The 17,187-nt window shown below is 37.1% G+C and overlaps 1 protein-coding gene across 1 annotated transcript in view; it reads right to left on the bottom strand.

The window, feature by feature from the left end:
- Positions 1-17,187, bottom strand: part of TEX11 (testis expressed 11) — a 150,658-nt gene that overhangs the window by 13,743 nt on the left and 119,728 nt on the right. Inside the window, exons 12-13 of the mRNA XM_081223067.1 lie at positions 16,927-17,035; positions 15,854-15,974 (exon numbers count right to left, since the gene is read on the bottom strand). Of these exons, the coding sequence (XP_081079193.1) occupies positions 15,854-15,974; positions 16,927-17,035 (230 nt within the window). The remainder of the gene's footprint in view (positions 1-15,853; positions 15,975-16,926; positions 17,036-17,187) is intronic.

Raw genomic sequence — 17,187 nt, 5'->3', positions numbered from 1 at the left:
GAAGAGACAAAGAAGGACACTACATAATGATCAAGGGATCGATCCAAGAAGGTATAACAATTGTAAAAATTTATGCACCCAACATAGGAGCACCTCAATACATAAGGCAAACACTAACAGCCATAAAAGGGAAAATCGACAGTAACACACTCTTAGTAGGGGACTTCAACACCCCACTTTCACCAATGGACAGATCATGCAAAATGAAAATAAATAAGGAAACACAAGCTTTAAATGATACATTAAACAAGATGGACTTAATTGATATTTATAGGACATTCCATCCAAAACCAACAGAATACACATTCTTCTCAAGTGCTCATGGAACATTCTCCAGGAGAGATCATATCTTGGGTCACAAATCAAGCCTTGGTAAATTTAAGAAAATTGAAATTGTATCAAGTATCTTTTCAGACCACAATGCTATGAGACTAGACATTAATTACAGGAAAAGATCTGTAAAAAATACAAACACATGGAGGCTAAACAATACACTACTCAATAACGAAGTGATCACTGAAGAAATCAAAGAGGAAATAAAAAATAAAAAAATACCTAGAAACAAATGACAATGGAGACACGACGACCCAAAACCTATGGGACGCAGCAAAAGCAGTTCTAAGGGGGAAGTTTATAGCAATGCAATCCCACCTTAAGAAACAGGAAACATCTCGAGTAAACAACCTGACCCTGCACCTAAAGCAATTAGAGAAAGAAGAACAAAAAACCCCCAAAGCTAGCAGAAGGAAATAAATCATAAAGATCAGATCAGAAATAAATGAAAAAGAAATGACGGAAATGATAGCAAAGATCAATAAAACTAAAAGCTGGTTCTTTGAGAAGATAAACAAAATTGACAAACCATTAGCCAGGCTCATCAAGAAAAAAAGGGAGAAGACTCAAATCAATAGAATTAGAAATGAAAAAGGAGAAGTAACAACTGACACTGCAGAAATACAAAAGATCATGAGAGATTACTACAAGCAACTCTATGCCAATAAAATGGACAACCTGGAAGAAATAGACAAATTCTTAGAAACAGATAATTTGAACAGACCAATCACTAGAAGTGAAATAGAATCTGTAATAATAATAAAAAGTCCCTGCAAAAAAAAAGTCCAGGACTGGATGGCTTCACTGGGGAATTCTATCAAATAAACGAAGAACTTATACCTATCCTTCTCAAACTATTCCAAAAAACTGAGGAGGAGGGAACACTCCCAAATTCATTCTATGAAGCCACTATCACCCTGATACCAAAACCAAAGACACTACAATAAAAGAAAATTATAAGCCAATATCTTTGACAAATATAGAGGCAAATATCCTCAAAAAATATTTTTAGCAAACCCAATACAATAATACATAAAAAGGATCATACACCATGTTCAAGTTGGATTCAATCCAGGGTCGCCATGATGCTTCAATATATGCAAATCAATCAATGTGATACACCACATTAATAAAAGACAAAAACCACATGATTATCTCAATAGACACAGAAAAAGTGCTTGATAAAATTCAACATCCATTCATGATAAAAACTCTCACCCATCAAGGTGTGTATAGAGGGAACATATCTCTACACAATAAAAGCCATTTACAACAAACCAACAGCCACATAATACTCAACGGTGAAAAGATGAAAGCCTTCCCAATAAATTCAGGAACAAGACAAGGATGCCCACTCTCACTACTTCTATTCACCATAGTATTTGAAGTCCTAACCACAGCCATCAGAGAAGAAAAATAAATAAAAAGTATCCAAATTGGAAGGGAAGAAGTAAAACTGTGACTATTTGTAGATAACATGATACTCTATATAGAGCACCCTAAAGACTCCACACAAAAACTATTAGAAGTGATAAAAGAATTCAGAAAGGTAGCAGGCTACAAGATTAATATAGAGAAATCTGTTGCATTTTTTTGCACTAACAATAAAATATCAGAAAAAGAAAGTTTAAAATAATTCCTATTTAAAATTGCATCAAAAAATACCTAGGGATAAACTTAATCAAGGAGGTGAAAGACCTATATGCTGAAAACGATAAAACACTGATAAAGGAAACTGAATATGATTCAAAGAAATGGAAATATATCCCATGCTCTCGGACCGGAAGAATTAATATTGTTGAAATGGCCATGCCGCCCAGAGCAATCTACAGATTTAATGTCATCCCTATCAAAATACCCATGACATTTCCCACAGAACTAGAACAAACAATCCTAAAATTTATATGGAACCACAAAAAACCCAGAATTGCCAAAGCAAGCCTGGAGAAAAAGAACAAAGCTGGAGGCATAACCCTCCCAGACTTCAGACACTACTACAAAGCTACAGTAATAAAAATGGCATGGTACTGACAGAAAAAGACATACGGATCAATGGAACAGAATAGAGAGCTCAGAAATATACCCACACACTAACGTTTAATTAATCTATGACAAAGGAGGCAAGAATATACAATAGAGAAAAGACAGTCTCTTCAGCAAGTGGTGTTGGGAAAGCTGGACAGTTACATGTAATAAAATTAGAACACTTCCTCACACCATATACAAAAATAAACTCAATATGGTTTAAAGACCTAAATATAATATAAGACATGATGCCATAAAACTCCTAGAAGTGAACATAGGCAAAACATTCCCTGACATAAATCATAGCAATATTTTCTTATGTCAGTCTCCCAGGGCAAAAGAAATAAAAGCAAATTATAAGCTTTTGCACAGCAAAGGAAACAAACAACAAAACAAAAAGACAACCTACAGAATGGGAGAAAATATTTGCAAATGATGCAACCAACGGGGGTTTAATATCCAAAATATAAAAACAGCTTATAAAACTCAATATCAAAAAAAAACAATCAAAAAATGGGCAGAAGACTTAAACAGACATTTCTCCAAAGAAGACAGACAGATGGCCAATAGGCACAATGAAAAGATGCTCAAGATCGTTATTAGAGAAACACAAATCAAAACCACAACGAGTTATCATTGGTCAGAATGGCCATCATCAAAGAGTCTACAAATAATAAATTCTAGAAAGGATGTGGAGAAGAGGACCCTCCTACACTGTTGGTGGGAATGTAAATTGGTACAGCCACTATGGAAAACAGTATGGAGGTTCCTTAAAAAACTAAAAATAGAGCTACCATATGATCTAGCAGTCCCACTCCTAGGTATATATGTGGAAAAGATGAAAACTCTGTTTTGAAAAGATACATGTACCCCAATGTTCATAACAACATTATTTACAATAGCCAAAACATGGAAACAACTGAAATGCCCATCAACAGACAACTGGCTTAAGGAGATGTGATGTGTGTGTGTGTGTATATATATATATATATATATATATATATATACACACACACTCATATATGTGTATATATATATACACACAATGAAATATTAGCCATAAAAAAGAACGAAATATTGCCATTTGCAGCAACATGGATGGACCTAGCAAATATCATACTAAGTGAAGTAAGACAGAGAAAGACAAATATTATATGTGGAAGGTAAAAAATAACACAAGTGAATCTACATACAAAACAGAAACAGACTCACAGACATAGAAGACAAACTTATGGTTACCAAAGGGGAAGGGAAAGGGGAGGATAGATAAATTAGGAGTATTGGATTAACAGATACAGACTACTATACACAAAATAGATAAGTAACAAGGTCCTACTGTATAGCACAGGGAATGATATTCAGTATCTTACAATAACCTATAATGGAAATAATCTGAAAAAACATATATATAAAATAATCACTTTGCTGTATACCTGAAACTAACACAATATTTTAAGTCAACTAAACTTTAAGTTAAAAAAAAAGACACAGACTAAAGGTTGAGGTTCAAAATGGCAGCACAGGAAGACCATGAACACAGTTTCTCTCACAGACTCAACAAATTTTCAGCTATATTTGGAATGATTTTCCTTTGAAAAAGACCTGAAAACTAGATGAATAGCATGTCCACAAACAAAAGCTAAAAGATAAACTTTGAGACAGATAGAAGAGGCAGAGACATGGTCTTTCCTGGGATTCCACTCTAGGAGCAGTGACCCAAAGTGAGGAGGGATACCACAATATGGAATTTCCCCTTGAGATGTGAAGGGATTGAACCCCACATCAAGCACCCCAATCCCTGGGTCCAGCACCAGAAAGACAAGCTCCCAAAATGTCTGGTTTTGAAAATCAATGGGGATTAAGAGGTCAGGAGAACCACAGAACTACAGGGAACAAGGAACCTGCTCTTAAACAGCTCATGCACAATCCATTTCACACGGAGATCCAGAGGAAAAGCAACAGTTTGAAAAGTGCCTAAACTATAAGTAAGGGAGACCCACTTACTGATCTTAAAGCAACTGCTGGGGAGGCAGAAACCTCCTGAGACTTTTCCCAGGGACGGAAGCGTTGGCTGACACCATTTTTCTTTTCTTTTCTTTTCTTTTTGTTTTTCTTTGCGGTATGCAGGTCTCTCAGTGTTGTGACCTCTCCTGTTGTGGAGCACAGGCTCCGGACGCGCAGGCTCAGTGGCCATGGCTCATGGGCCTAGCTGCTCCGTGGCATGTGGGATCTTCCTGGACCGGGGCACAAACCCGTGGCCCCTGCATCAGCAGGCAGACTCTCAACCACTGCGCCACCAGGGAAGCCCCTCTCTTCTTTCTTTTAAATTTAATTTAATTTATTTTTTATACAGCAGGTTCTTATTAGTTATCCATTTTATACATATTAGTGTATATATGTCAATCCCCATCTCCCAATTCATCACACCACCACCCCCCTGCCACTTTTCCCCCTTGGTGTCTATACGTTTGTTCTCTACATCTGTGTCTCTATTTCTGCCCTGCAAACTGGTTCATCTGTACCATTTTTCTAGGTTCCACATATATGCGTTAATATACGATATTTGTTTTTCTTTTTCTGACTTACTTCACTCTGTATGACAGTCTCTAGGTCCATCCACGTCTCTACAAATGACCCGATTTCGTTCCTTTTTATGGCTGAGTAATATTTCATTGTATATATGTACCATATCTTCTTTATCCATTTGTCTGTCAATGGGCATTTAGGTTGCTTCCATGACCTGGCTATTGTAAATAGTGCTGCAATGAACATTGGGGTGCATGTGTCTTTTTGAATTGTGGTTTTCTCTGGGTATATGCCCAGTAGTGGGATTGCTGGGTCATATGGTAATTCTATTTCCAGTTTTTTAAGGAACCTCCATACTGTTCTCCATAGTGGCTGTATCAATTTACATTCCCACAAACAGTGCAAGAGGGTTCCCTTTTCTCCACACCCTCTCCAGCATTTATTGTTTGTAGATTTTCTGATGATGCCCATTCTAACTGGTGTGCGGTGATACCTCATTGTAGTTTTGATTTGCATTTCTCTAATAATTAGTGATGTTGAGCAACTCTTCATGTGCTTTTTGGCCATCTGTATGTCTTCTTTGGAGAAATGTCTATTCAGGTCTTCTGCCCATTTTTTGATGGGGTTGTTTGTTTTTTTAATATTGAGCTGCATGAGCTGTTTATATATTTTGGAGATTAATCCTTTGTCCACTGATTCGTTTGCAAATATTTTCTCCCATTCTGAGGGTTGTCTTTTCGTGGCTGACAACATTTTACAGTCATATCCTAACTTGCTGGTGACAGAGCTGGCAGGTGTCATTTTTGGTGCCCTCCCTCTAGCCTGGTTACACCATTGGGCATGCTCTGCACACCCTGCAAAACAGCCTGACTGGGTGAGCACCTTGAGCACCCACCCACTTCACACAACAGCTGCACCACACCTGGGCCAGGTGAGAGCACTACCCACCACCTGCCTAAGCACAGCAGTTACGATGCAATCAGACCAGGCGGGTACCCTGTGTACTGTACACCTGTGCAGCAATCTCACCACAACTGGGCCACGAGAGCACCCTGAGTCCACCCCCACGCCATGCAACAATTGTTCTGCAACCAGGCCAGGCATGTGCCTCATCCCCAACCTTCCATGAAACAGCTATGCTACAACCAAGGGGGTGGGCACACACACCTTGCCTCACCCTCCCCATTAGCAGCTGTGGCCCCACAAGAACCCACACAAGGGACACCTCTTGAGTGTCTGGCTCTGATGTCCAGGGGAGAATGTGTTTCCAGGCCCCATGGATCATGTGTTACACTAGAACCCTCCTTCAAGACCAGGCGAGGTAGCTGTTTTGCCTAATATACATAGACAAACATAGAGTCAGACAAAATGAAGAGACAGAAGAATATGTTCCAAACCTAAGAACAAATCCCCAGAAAAAAGACCTTAATGAAATGGACATAAACAACCTGCCTTATAAAGTGTTCAAAGTAATGGTCACAAAGATGCTCACCAAACTTGGGAGGATACTGGAAGAGAAAATATAAGAAAGAACCAAACAGAAGTAATATCTGAGCTAAAAAATACACTTGATGGGTTTAACAGCAGACTGGATGAAGTAGAAGAACAAATTAGTGAGCTGGAAGATAAAGCAATAGAAATCACTCAGACAGAGCAGCAAAATGAAAAAATAATTTAAAAAAAGTGAAGATATTTTAAGGGACCTCTTGGACAACATCAAGAGTATTAATATGCACATCAAAGGGGTCCCAGGAGAAGAGAGAGAAGAAGGGCTGGAAAAATTATTTGAAGAAATAATGGCTGAAAACATCCTCCATCTGGGGAAGGAAACAGACATCCAGGTCCAGGAAATCCAGAGAGTTCCAAATAAGATGAACCCAAAGAAAAACACACCAAGATATATTATACTTAAAATGGTAAAAGTTAAAGATAAAGAGACAACCTTAAAAGCAGCAAGAGAAAAACAACTTATTACATAACAAGGGAAACCACATAAGACTATCAGCAGAAAATTTACAGGTTAGAAGAGAGTGGCATGACATATTCAAAGTGCTGAAAGGAAAGAACTTCCAACCATAAATTCTCTACCCAGCAAGGTTATCACTCAGAATTGAAGGAGTGATTAAGAGTTTTCCAGATAAGCAAAAGCTTTAACTCCTTTAGGAGTTCATACCACTAAGAAGGCCTTTACAAGAAATGTTAAAGGGATTCTCTAAGCTGAAAAAAAAGGCAGTAATTAATAATAAGAAAACAGGGACTTCCCTGGTCGCACAGTGGTTAAGAATCCGCCTGCCAATGCAGGGGACACAGGTTCAAGCCCTGGTCTGGGAAGATCCCACAAGCCACGGAGCAACTAAGCCCATGCGCCACAACTACTGAGCCTGTGCTCTAGAGCCCGCGAGCCACAACTAGTGATCCTGCGTGCCACAAGTAGTGAAGCCCGTGTGCCTAGAGCCTGTGCTCCACAAGAGAAGCCAGTGCAATGAGAAGCCCACGCACCACAATGAAGAGTAGCCTCTGCTCACTGCAACTAGACAAAAGCCCGCGTGCAGCAACGAAGACCCAATGCAGCCATAAATAAATAAATAAATTTATTTAAAAAAAAAGATGGGCAGAGGACCTGAGTAGACATTTTTCCAAAGAATACATAGAGATGCCCAAGAGGCACATACATGAAGTGATGCTCAACATCATTAATTATTAGAGAAATGAAAATCAAAATCACAATGAGATACCACTTCACACCTGTTAGAATGGTTATTTTCAAAAAGACAAATAAGTGTTGACGAGCATGTGGAGAAAGGAAAAACCCTTGTGCACTGTTGTTTGGAATGTAAATTGGTACGCCACTATGGAAAGCATTATGGAGATTCTTTTAAAAATTTAGACTAGGACTACCATATTATCCAACTATTCCACTTTTGGGTATTTATCCAAAGAATATGAAACACTAATTCAAAAAGATATATGCACCCCTATGTTCATTGTAGCATTATTTATAATAGCTGAGATATGGGGAAATCTAAGTGTCCATGGATGGATAAATGGATAAAGATGTGGCATATATGTGTATGTGTGTGTGTGTGTATGTACACACACACACACACACACACACACAATGGAATGCTACTCGGTTATAAAAATGAATAAATCTTGCCATTTGTGACAGCATGGATTGAGGGCATTATGCTAAAAGAATCTGAAGAAAAAAGATAAATAGACTATGATTTCACTCATATGTAGAATCTAAAAAAAAAAAAACAAATGAAAAACAAAACAAATTGAAAACAAACTCATAGATACAGAGACTAGATTGGTGTTTACCAGAGGGGAAGAATGCTGGGGATTGGGCAAAAGTGGTAAAGGGAGCCAATTATATGGCGACAGATGGTAACTAGACTTTTTGGGGTGATCACTTTGTAGTGTATACCAATGTTGAATTATAAGGTTGTACACCTGAAACTTTTAATATAATTAAAAAAGAGAGAACATTAAAAAAGAGAGATTGGCAAAGTAGATTAAAAAATGTGTTGTCGGGCTTCCCTGGTGGCGCAGTGGTTGGGAGTCTGCCTGCTGATGCAGGGGATACGGGTTCGTGCCCCGGTCCGGGAAGATCCCACGTGCCGTGGAGCGGCTGGGCCCGTGAGCCATGGCCGCTGAGCCTGCGCGTCCGGAGCCTGTGCTCCGCAGCGGGAGAGGCCACAACAGTGAGAGGCCCGTGTACAGGAAAAAAAAAAAAAAAAAAAAAAAAAAAAAAAAAAAATGTGTTGTCTATATGCTGGCTACAAGAAATTTCCTTCAAATATAACATTATAGGCAGGTTGAAAGTAAAAGGATGGAAATAGGTATATTATATAAACAGTAATCAAAGAATAGCAAGAGTGGCAATATTGTATTAGTTATTGTAGATTTCAGAGCAAAGAAAATTACCTGAGACATAGAGGAACATTATACAATGATAAAAGGTGAAATCCACAAAGAAGACATAGCAATCATAAATGTGTATGCATCCAATAACAGAGTTACAAAATATGAAGCAAAAACCAATAGGAGTGAGAAGAGCTAGATAACTCCATAGTTATAGTTGAAGATTTCAATATGCCTGCTCAACAAATAATAGAACAATTAGCCAGAAAATAAGGAAAAGTACACAAGAACTTGGCAACACCATGAACCAGTGAGATCTAATCAACATTTATAGACTACTCCTCCCAACAACAGCAGAATACACATTCTTTGCAAGTGCCCATGGAACATTTACTAAGATCATATCCTGGGCCATAAAATAAATCTCAAAACGTTTAAATAACTGAAATTATACAAGTTGTGTTCTCTGACCACAATGGAATAAAACTAGAATTCAATAACAGAAAGATAATAGGAAAATCTGTATACACTTAGAAACTAAACAATACACTACGAAGTAATCTATGGGTCAAAGAGGAAGTCTCAAAGGAAATAAAAAAATACATTGAAGTAAATGAAAATGAAAATACAATATAGCAAAATTTGTGGGCTACAGCTAAAGCAGCTCGGTGAGGGAAATTTACAGCACTAACTGCATATATTAGAAAAGAGGAAAGGTCTCAATAATTTAAGTTCCCATCTCAAGGACCTAGAAAAGAAGAGCAAAGTAAATGCAAAGCAAGCAGAATGAAGTAAATAATAAAGAGCAGAAATCAACAACACTGAAAACACAAAGGCAATAGAGAAAATCAAGGGAGGAGATGGTTCTTTGAAAAGGTGGATAAAATCTACTAACTCTTGGCAAGAATGACAGAGAGAAAAGAAGGGAAGATGTAAATTATCAATATCAGGAATAAAACAGTAGATATCACTACAGACCCTGCGCACATCAAAAGAATAATAAGGGAGTAATAATACAAAGAACTCTATACACATAAATTTGACAACTTAGGGGACTTCCCTGGTGGTGCAGTGGTTAAGAATCCGCTTGCCAATGAAGGGGACACGGGTTCAAGCTCTGGTCTGGGATGATGCCACATGCCATGGAGCAACTAAGCCCATGCACCACAACTACTGAGCCTGCCCTCTATAGAGCCTGCATGCCACAACTACTGAAGCCCACGTGCCTAGAGCCCGTGCTCTGCAACAAGAGAAGCCACCACAGTAAGAAGCCCGTGTACCGCAACGAAGAGTAGCCCCTGCTCAGTAGCCCCTACTTGCTGCAACTAGAGAAAGCCCGCATGAAGTAATGAAGACCCAATGCAGACAAAAATAAATAAATAAAATAAATTTAAAAAAATAAAATGCTGATGTTGTCAGCCTTGGTCATACCAATTTATATATAAAATTTTTTTTGACAACTTAGATGAAACGGGTCAATTCACTGAAAAACACAAATTACCAGAAATCACCCAATATAAAATAGATAATGTGAACAGTCTATAACTATTAAGGAAATAGAATATGTAGTTTTAAACTCTTGAAAAAAATCTCCAGGCCCGGTTACACTGCAGAATTCTACCAAACATTAAGAAAAGAACTGATATAAATTCTACACAATCTTTTCCAAAAATATGAGGAAACACGCTGCAATTCATTTTATGAATCTAGTATTACCCTGATACCAAAACAAAGACTGTACAGAAAAAAAACTACTGACCAATGAATATAGATAAAAAATCTTTAACAATATGCTAGCAAACAGAGTTCAGCAATATATAAAAAGAATTATGGGAGGGAGGGAGATGCAAGAGGGAAGAGATATGGGGATATATGTATATGTATAACTGATTCACTTTGTTATAAAGCAGAAACTAACACACCATTGTAAAGCAATTATACTCCAATAAAAATGCTAAGAAAAAAAAAAGAATTATACACTATGACCATGTGGGGTTTATTCTAATGATGCAAGGCTGGTTCAATATTTGAAATCAGTCAATGTAATCCCCCATATTAACAGGTTAAAGAAGAAAAATCACACGATCATATCAACTGATGCAGGAAAAGCATGTGACAAAATTCAATACTCATTCATGAAACTCTCAGAAAGAAGGAATAGTGGGAACTTCCTCAAGTTGATAAAGAGCTTCTACAAAAATCCTATGGCTAACATTATACTTAATGGTGAAAGACTGAATGCTTTCCCCCTAAGAGAGTGAACAAGGCAAGAATATCCACTCTCATTACTCTTAACTAACATGGTGCTGAAAGTTCTAGTCTGCGCAGTAAGGCAAGAAAAGGAAAGAGAAGGCATACAGATTGGAAAAGAAGAAATAAAACTGTCCCTATTTGCAGATGACATGGTTGTTTACATAGGAAATCCTAAGGAATCTTCAAAGAAAATTCCTGAAATGAGTGAGTTCAGCAAGATTGTGGGATACAAAATAAACACAGAAATATCAACTGCATTTCTTTCTTTCTTTTTTTTTTTTTTTGCAGTACGCGGGCCTCTCACTGTTGTGGCCCCTCCCGTTGTGGAGCACAGGCTCCAGACGTGCAGGCTCAGTGGCCATGGCTCACGGGCCCAGCCGCTCCGCGGCATGTGGGATCTTCCCGGACTGGGGCACGAACCCGTGTCCCCTGCATCGGCAGGCGGACTCTCAACCACTGCGCCACCAGGGAAACCCTGCATTTCTTCATACTAGAAATTAACACGGGACACCACTTACAATCACTCAAAAAAAATAAAAAAACAACCCACAGCACTTAGATATAAATCTAACAATACATGTACAGGATTTGTATGCTGAAAACTACATAATACTGATGAAAGAAATAAAAAATCTAAATAAATGAAGAGACATACCCTGTTCATGGACTGGAAGATTCGATATAATAAAGATGTCAACTCTTTTTTAAAATTGAGATATAATTAAAGATGTCAATTCTTGATATACAGTGTACTAGGTTTGATGGAGTCCTCCCCCAAAATTCACGTCCTTCCTGGTACTTCATCATGTGACCATATTTGGAAATAGGGTCACTGCAGATGTAACTAAGATGAGATCATACCAAAGTAGAGTGGACCCTTAATCCAATAATGGCTGTGTACTTATAAGAAAAAGAGAAAGACAGAGGGAGAATGCCATGTGGTGACAGAGACTGGAGTTATGAATCTATAAGCTAAGGAATACCAAGGTTTGCCAACAACCATAAAAAGACAGGAAGACGCAAAGAAGGATCCTCCCCATAGAGCCTTCAGAAAGAGTATGGCCTACCGATACCTTGATTTCAGACTTCTACCCTCCAGAACTGTGAGAAAATAAATTTCTCTTGTTATAAGTCACCCAGTTTGTGCTAATTTGTTATCACAGTTCTAGGAAACAAATACAGTTTAATGCAATTCCTATCAAAATCCCAGGAGGAATTTTTGTAGATTTAGACAAGATTATTCTAAAATGAATACAGAAGGGCAAAGGAACTAGACAGCTAATAACAATAAAGTGGGTACAATCACTCTACTTGCCTTTAAGACTTATTATGTAGCTATAGTAATCAGGTACTGGCAGAGGGACTGACACATAGAGAAAATAGAGAACCCAGTAAGAGACTCACACAAATATGCCCAACTGATTTTTTGTCAAAAGTACAGAAGCAATTTAACGGAGGAAAGACAGCCTTGTCAACAAGTGGTGCTAGAGCAACTGGATATCATAGCAAAAATGAACCTCAACCTAAATCTCACACCTCATACAAAAATTAACTTAAAATGTATTATGAACTTAAATGTAAAATATAAAACTTAATAAAAAGAGGAGAAAATCTTTGGGATATAGGGCTAGGCAAAAAGTGTACTAGATACCAACTTGAGCCTCTCCTTTGAACTGAAATTCCTAGCAAGAGCAGGTAAATAAGACGTGTGTTCTGGTGGAAAGAGCTCTGGAACTGAGGTCAGATGGTTCTAGTTCTGATTTTCATTCATTAGCCATATGAACTTAGGCAAATTGGTAACTTGACTTTTTTGAATCTTAAAAATTTCCTCATTTGTATATCAAGGATAATACCAGCATTGCCTACTTCATAGAATTACTGGGGGGCGGGCTGTCAAATGAAATAATGGATGTAAGAATGCTTTATAAAATGTAAAGTATGATAGTGTGGGCTTGAGGTTTTATATTTGTGCAATAGCCATTTTGCCACTGTATGGAGGCACTTGATTATCTGCTTAATAAATAATGAATGAGTGACTGGTCATCAGAAAAGTCAAATAAGGGCAAATTTTTTTCCAAGTATTTAAAACAAAAGGGATGCATAGCACATTCAATCAAACAGTAAAAAGCAACATATACTATGTAAAGAGCCAAGAGGGTTATTAAATTAATCTCTGTATAGGAAAGCTAACTATCCCATCATGTTTCAGGGAATTAGCAATAACGGATGGGAGGCTGGTCAAAAAACTAAAAAAATATTAACCTCTCTAACAGGCAACCCAAGATTCGGAGAGATGGAACAGTAATACATTAGATAGAATAAAAGTGGCAAAACCAAAATGCTCAGAGCAGTTTTGGCCTTATATAGCGACTATGGAAATTGATCAATTTGAATTTATAGTACAATTTAATTTTAGTTTGTATTTGTTACTATGGCAAACACATCTGAAGGTCCAGATGAGGCTCATGGCTTAGAAATTTAATTTTCTCTTCTTCCCAAAAGAAAGTTGAGGGGAAAAAAAAGACGTATATGTCTCCAAAATGTTCAATGCTAAAGTTTTTTTTAAACTTAAATTTAAACAGGCCATAATTACATAGCTCCAGAATTCTGGGTTTCTGTAACATGATGCTAGTTTGTACCAGGTTGTCACCCTGCTATATTGTTCCACCATCTGTTGTGGTTTGCAGACGTTTGTATATGAAGAAGCAGTTGGGCAAGTCAGGAGCCTTGGATATTAACATGGACTCAAGTAATGACTTTTGTGTGACTTTAAGCAAGCCATTTGACCTTCTTAATATTTTATAGCTCCCTTATAATAACAATACTACCTTACCTTACCTGTGTATGAGTTGTTAAAGTTCACAACACATATCATTATTTTAACTGATCCTTAAAACCTCAGTGTGGGAGTCAGAAAGGGTATTATTTCCATTTTACAAATGAGAAAACTGAAGTCAAACAGCGGAGGAGGAATATCCATATGCAAAAACAAGCAAATGAGAAACCATTTAGACCCTTACCTCATACACCATAAACAAAAATTAACTCAAAATGAATCACAGACCTATATGTAAGAAATAAAAGTATAAAAGCTACAAGAAAACATAGAAGAAAATCTTTGTAAATTTGGAATAGGCAAAGACTTCTTATCATGACTAAAAACATGACCCATAAAAGAAAAAATAATAAATTGGTCTTCATCAAAATTCAGAATATTTGCTTTTTAAATGCTGCCATTAAGACAAGCCAGAGACTGGGAGAAAATATTTACAAATAGTATATTTGATAAAGGATTTATATCTAGAATACATAACACATAACTTACTGAGAATCCAATTTTAAAAATGGGAAAATAATTGAATAGATATCTTTCCAAAAAAGATAAACAAGTGGTCAATAAGCACAAGAAAAAATGATCAACAGTGTTAGCTATCAAGGAAATTCAAATCAAAACCACAATGAGCTACCATTACATACCCACTAGGATGGCTATAATAAAAAAGACAATAACATGTGTTAATAAGGATGTGGAGAAGTTGGAACCCTCATACACTGCTGGTAGGAATGTAAAAGGTGCAGCAACTTTGGAAAACAGATCGCAGTTCTTCAAAAAGTTAAATATAGAGTGTTACCATATGACCCATTAATTCATGTACTCAAGAAAATTGAAAACAAACCTTTGAAAACAAAGACTTAGACATAACTGTTCATAGCAGCATTATTTGTAATAGCCAAAAAGTAGAAACAAATAAAATATTTATCAACTAGTGAGTGGATAAACAAAATGTGACATACTAATTCAACAGCCTATAAAAATATTCTATTTATTCAGCAATAAAAAGGAATGAAATAGTGATACATGCTATAGCATGGGTGAACCTCAAAAACAGTAAGCTAAACTGAAAGAAACCAGACACAAGAGGTCACAAATATGATTCCGTTTATATGAAGTGTCTAGAATGAGAAAATCTATAGAGATAGAAAGCAGATCAGTGGTTCCCTGGGCCTGAAAATGGGAGCAGGGATTGACTGCAAATGGGCAATGGGAAAATTTTTGGGGTAATGAAAATATTCTAAAACTGGATTATGGTGACAGTTGCATGACTATACATTTACTAAAAATCACGCAATTATATACATATAATGGGTGAAATTATGGTATATAAATTACATCTTAATAAAGCTAATTTAAAAATTACTGAATAAACCTGCACTGAAAAGAAAAAAAAAGCAACACAGGAGGGACTAAAACACAGGTTTTCATTGTTCCTTCTACTCTGTTACCTGTCTCAGAAGTGGCAGGAATAATAATAAACTTTTTCAAAGGGTTAGTCTCATCACAGGGAAATAATAATTCTACCAGGTTTTGAAAATACAAAGTAATTCAAAATGCCAGATGGTACTGCTACTTTGACCTAATCCATAGTATACCTGTATAAGAAATTTTCTACTTTTTTTTTTTTTGTGGTACACGGGCCTCTCACTGTCGTGGCCTCTCCCCTTGTGGAGCACAGGCTCCGGACGCGCAGGCTCAGCGGCCATGGCTCACGGGCCCAGCCGCTCCGTGGCATGTGGGATCTTCCCGGACCGGGGCATGAACCCGTGTCCCCTGCATCAGCAGGTGAGCTCTCAACCACTGTGCCACCAGGGAAGCCCCAGAAATTTTCTACTTTTAACTATTTACATTTCACAAACCCAGGGAAATTTTATAGTGTGTAACCACATTTTAATACAAATTTATTTACATTAAAACTCATATCAAAAAGCATTATTCTATGTGATTTCTAATACATAAGATAATTTAGTTCTTTAAAATTAGCTTAAAGTTTAATATCATTGTTTGACTTACAGTGTGCCTAATAAAGCTCAGAGCATCTTCAAAATAGTGACAAATTTCTTCCAGGGGACAGAGTTCTTCTTTTGGCACCACATTTGGCACTAAGAGGTTAACCAAGCTGTGCATACATTTGCTGAAAATCAAAAAGAGAAAACGCATCCCATAAGGAAAGAAATCATTGACTTCATGGCTAAGATAAGTAAAATCTGGATCTCATCCCAGACTAAGAGCTTCAAAACACGTCTGTTCTTCCTTCAATTTTATCTGGCCTCCAAGCTCAGAAGACAGATTTTTGAAGATATAAAGGGGGCTGACCAATCCTTCCTTTTATTATGCCTACGGTTGTCTTTCACTTTTTTTTTTTTTTTTTTTTTTAGTTTCCTGAACTAAGGAGTTGTGTCTGTTTACTATATTTTATGAGCTGGTTTAATCTACAGATACTTTAAAGCATCTCGTTACATCCTCAAATGCGGAAGGGAACTGGGATTTAAATTGGGAGTAATTCCAGGAGAGCTCTCTCATGTCTCAGGAAAGGAAGACTGTAATGAAGTTTTCCAGAGAAAAATCACACAATATCTATTTTTCCCCCATGTCTAGGCATAGAGAACATAAAATCTTCAATAAATACTACTTTATATTATGTACAGCACTTACTGGTCCTTAAAGAAAGGTGCTTAGAAAAAAATATATGAGGCAAATGTAGCAAAATGTTAACATCTGTTAAATTTGAGCGGTGGATACACTGGTGTTTGTTATATTAATCTCTGTACTTTTCTGTATATTTGGCATATTCAGTAATGAAAGAAAGAAAGGTACTTAATTAGTAATTTTATTATATACACAGGCTCACACAAAGAAGTAACTTTCTCCCTCTTTTCTCCTTTGGGAAAACCAGACTCCTTTGCCTTGCCTCGGTCTATCACACAACTCTAAATATGGAGCTATTCTGAGGGCTTTTTAGTCCAGGAGTTACAGGAGTGGCCCAATCATCTTTTGAGTCAGTTGATTGATGACTTATCGGACACTGACTATAGCACTTTTGGCTATCAAAAACTAGGATTCAGTGTTGAATTATATTTACTAACCTGTATCTCAAAACATCAATTGATTCTTTCCTTTTGTAGAGAAGTAAAGCCTTTTTCAAGGCCTTTATAGCGACAGAAGGGTAGTGTGCAGGCATATCCATTGCTAATGCTACAGGAAGGGAAGCAAAAAGATTGTGAATACCATAATCTCATCCATCACAGTTTTCATCCCACATTACAACTGACTTTCTCTGATGAAACTGACCTGAGACAGATGAACAAAAACAAATAAATAAACAAACACAAAAACCCAAAAATGAA

The sequence above is a fragment of the Mesoplodon bidens genome (genome assembly GCF_964165515.1).
Source record: "Mesoplodon bidens genome assembly, chromosome: X".
In the NCBI taxonomy this organism is placed as follows: Eukaryota; Metazoa; Chordata; class Mammalia; order Artiodactyla; family Ziphiidae; genus Mesoplodon; species Mesoplodon bidens.
The sequence above is the reverse complement of the archived record's forward strand: the minus strand, read 5'-3'. Positions and strand labels throughout refer to the sequence as shown.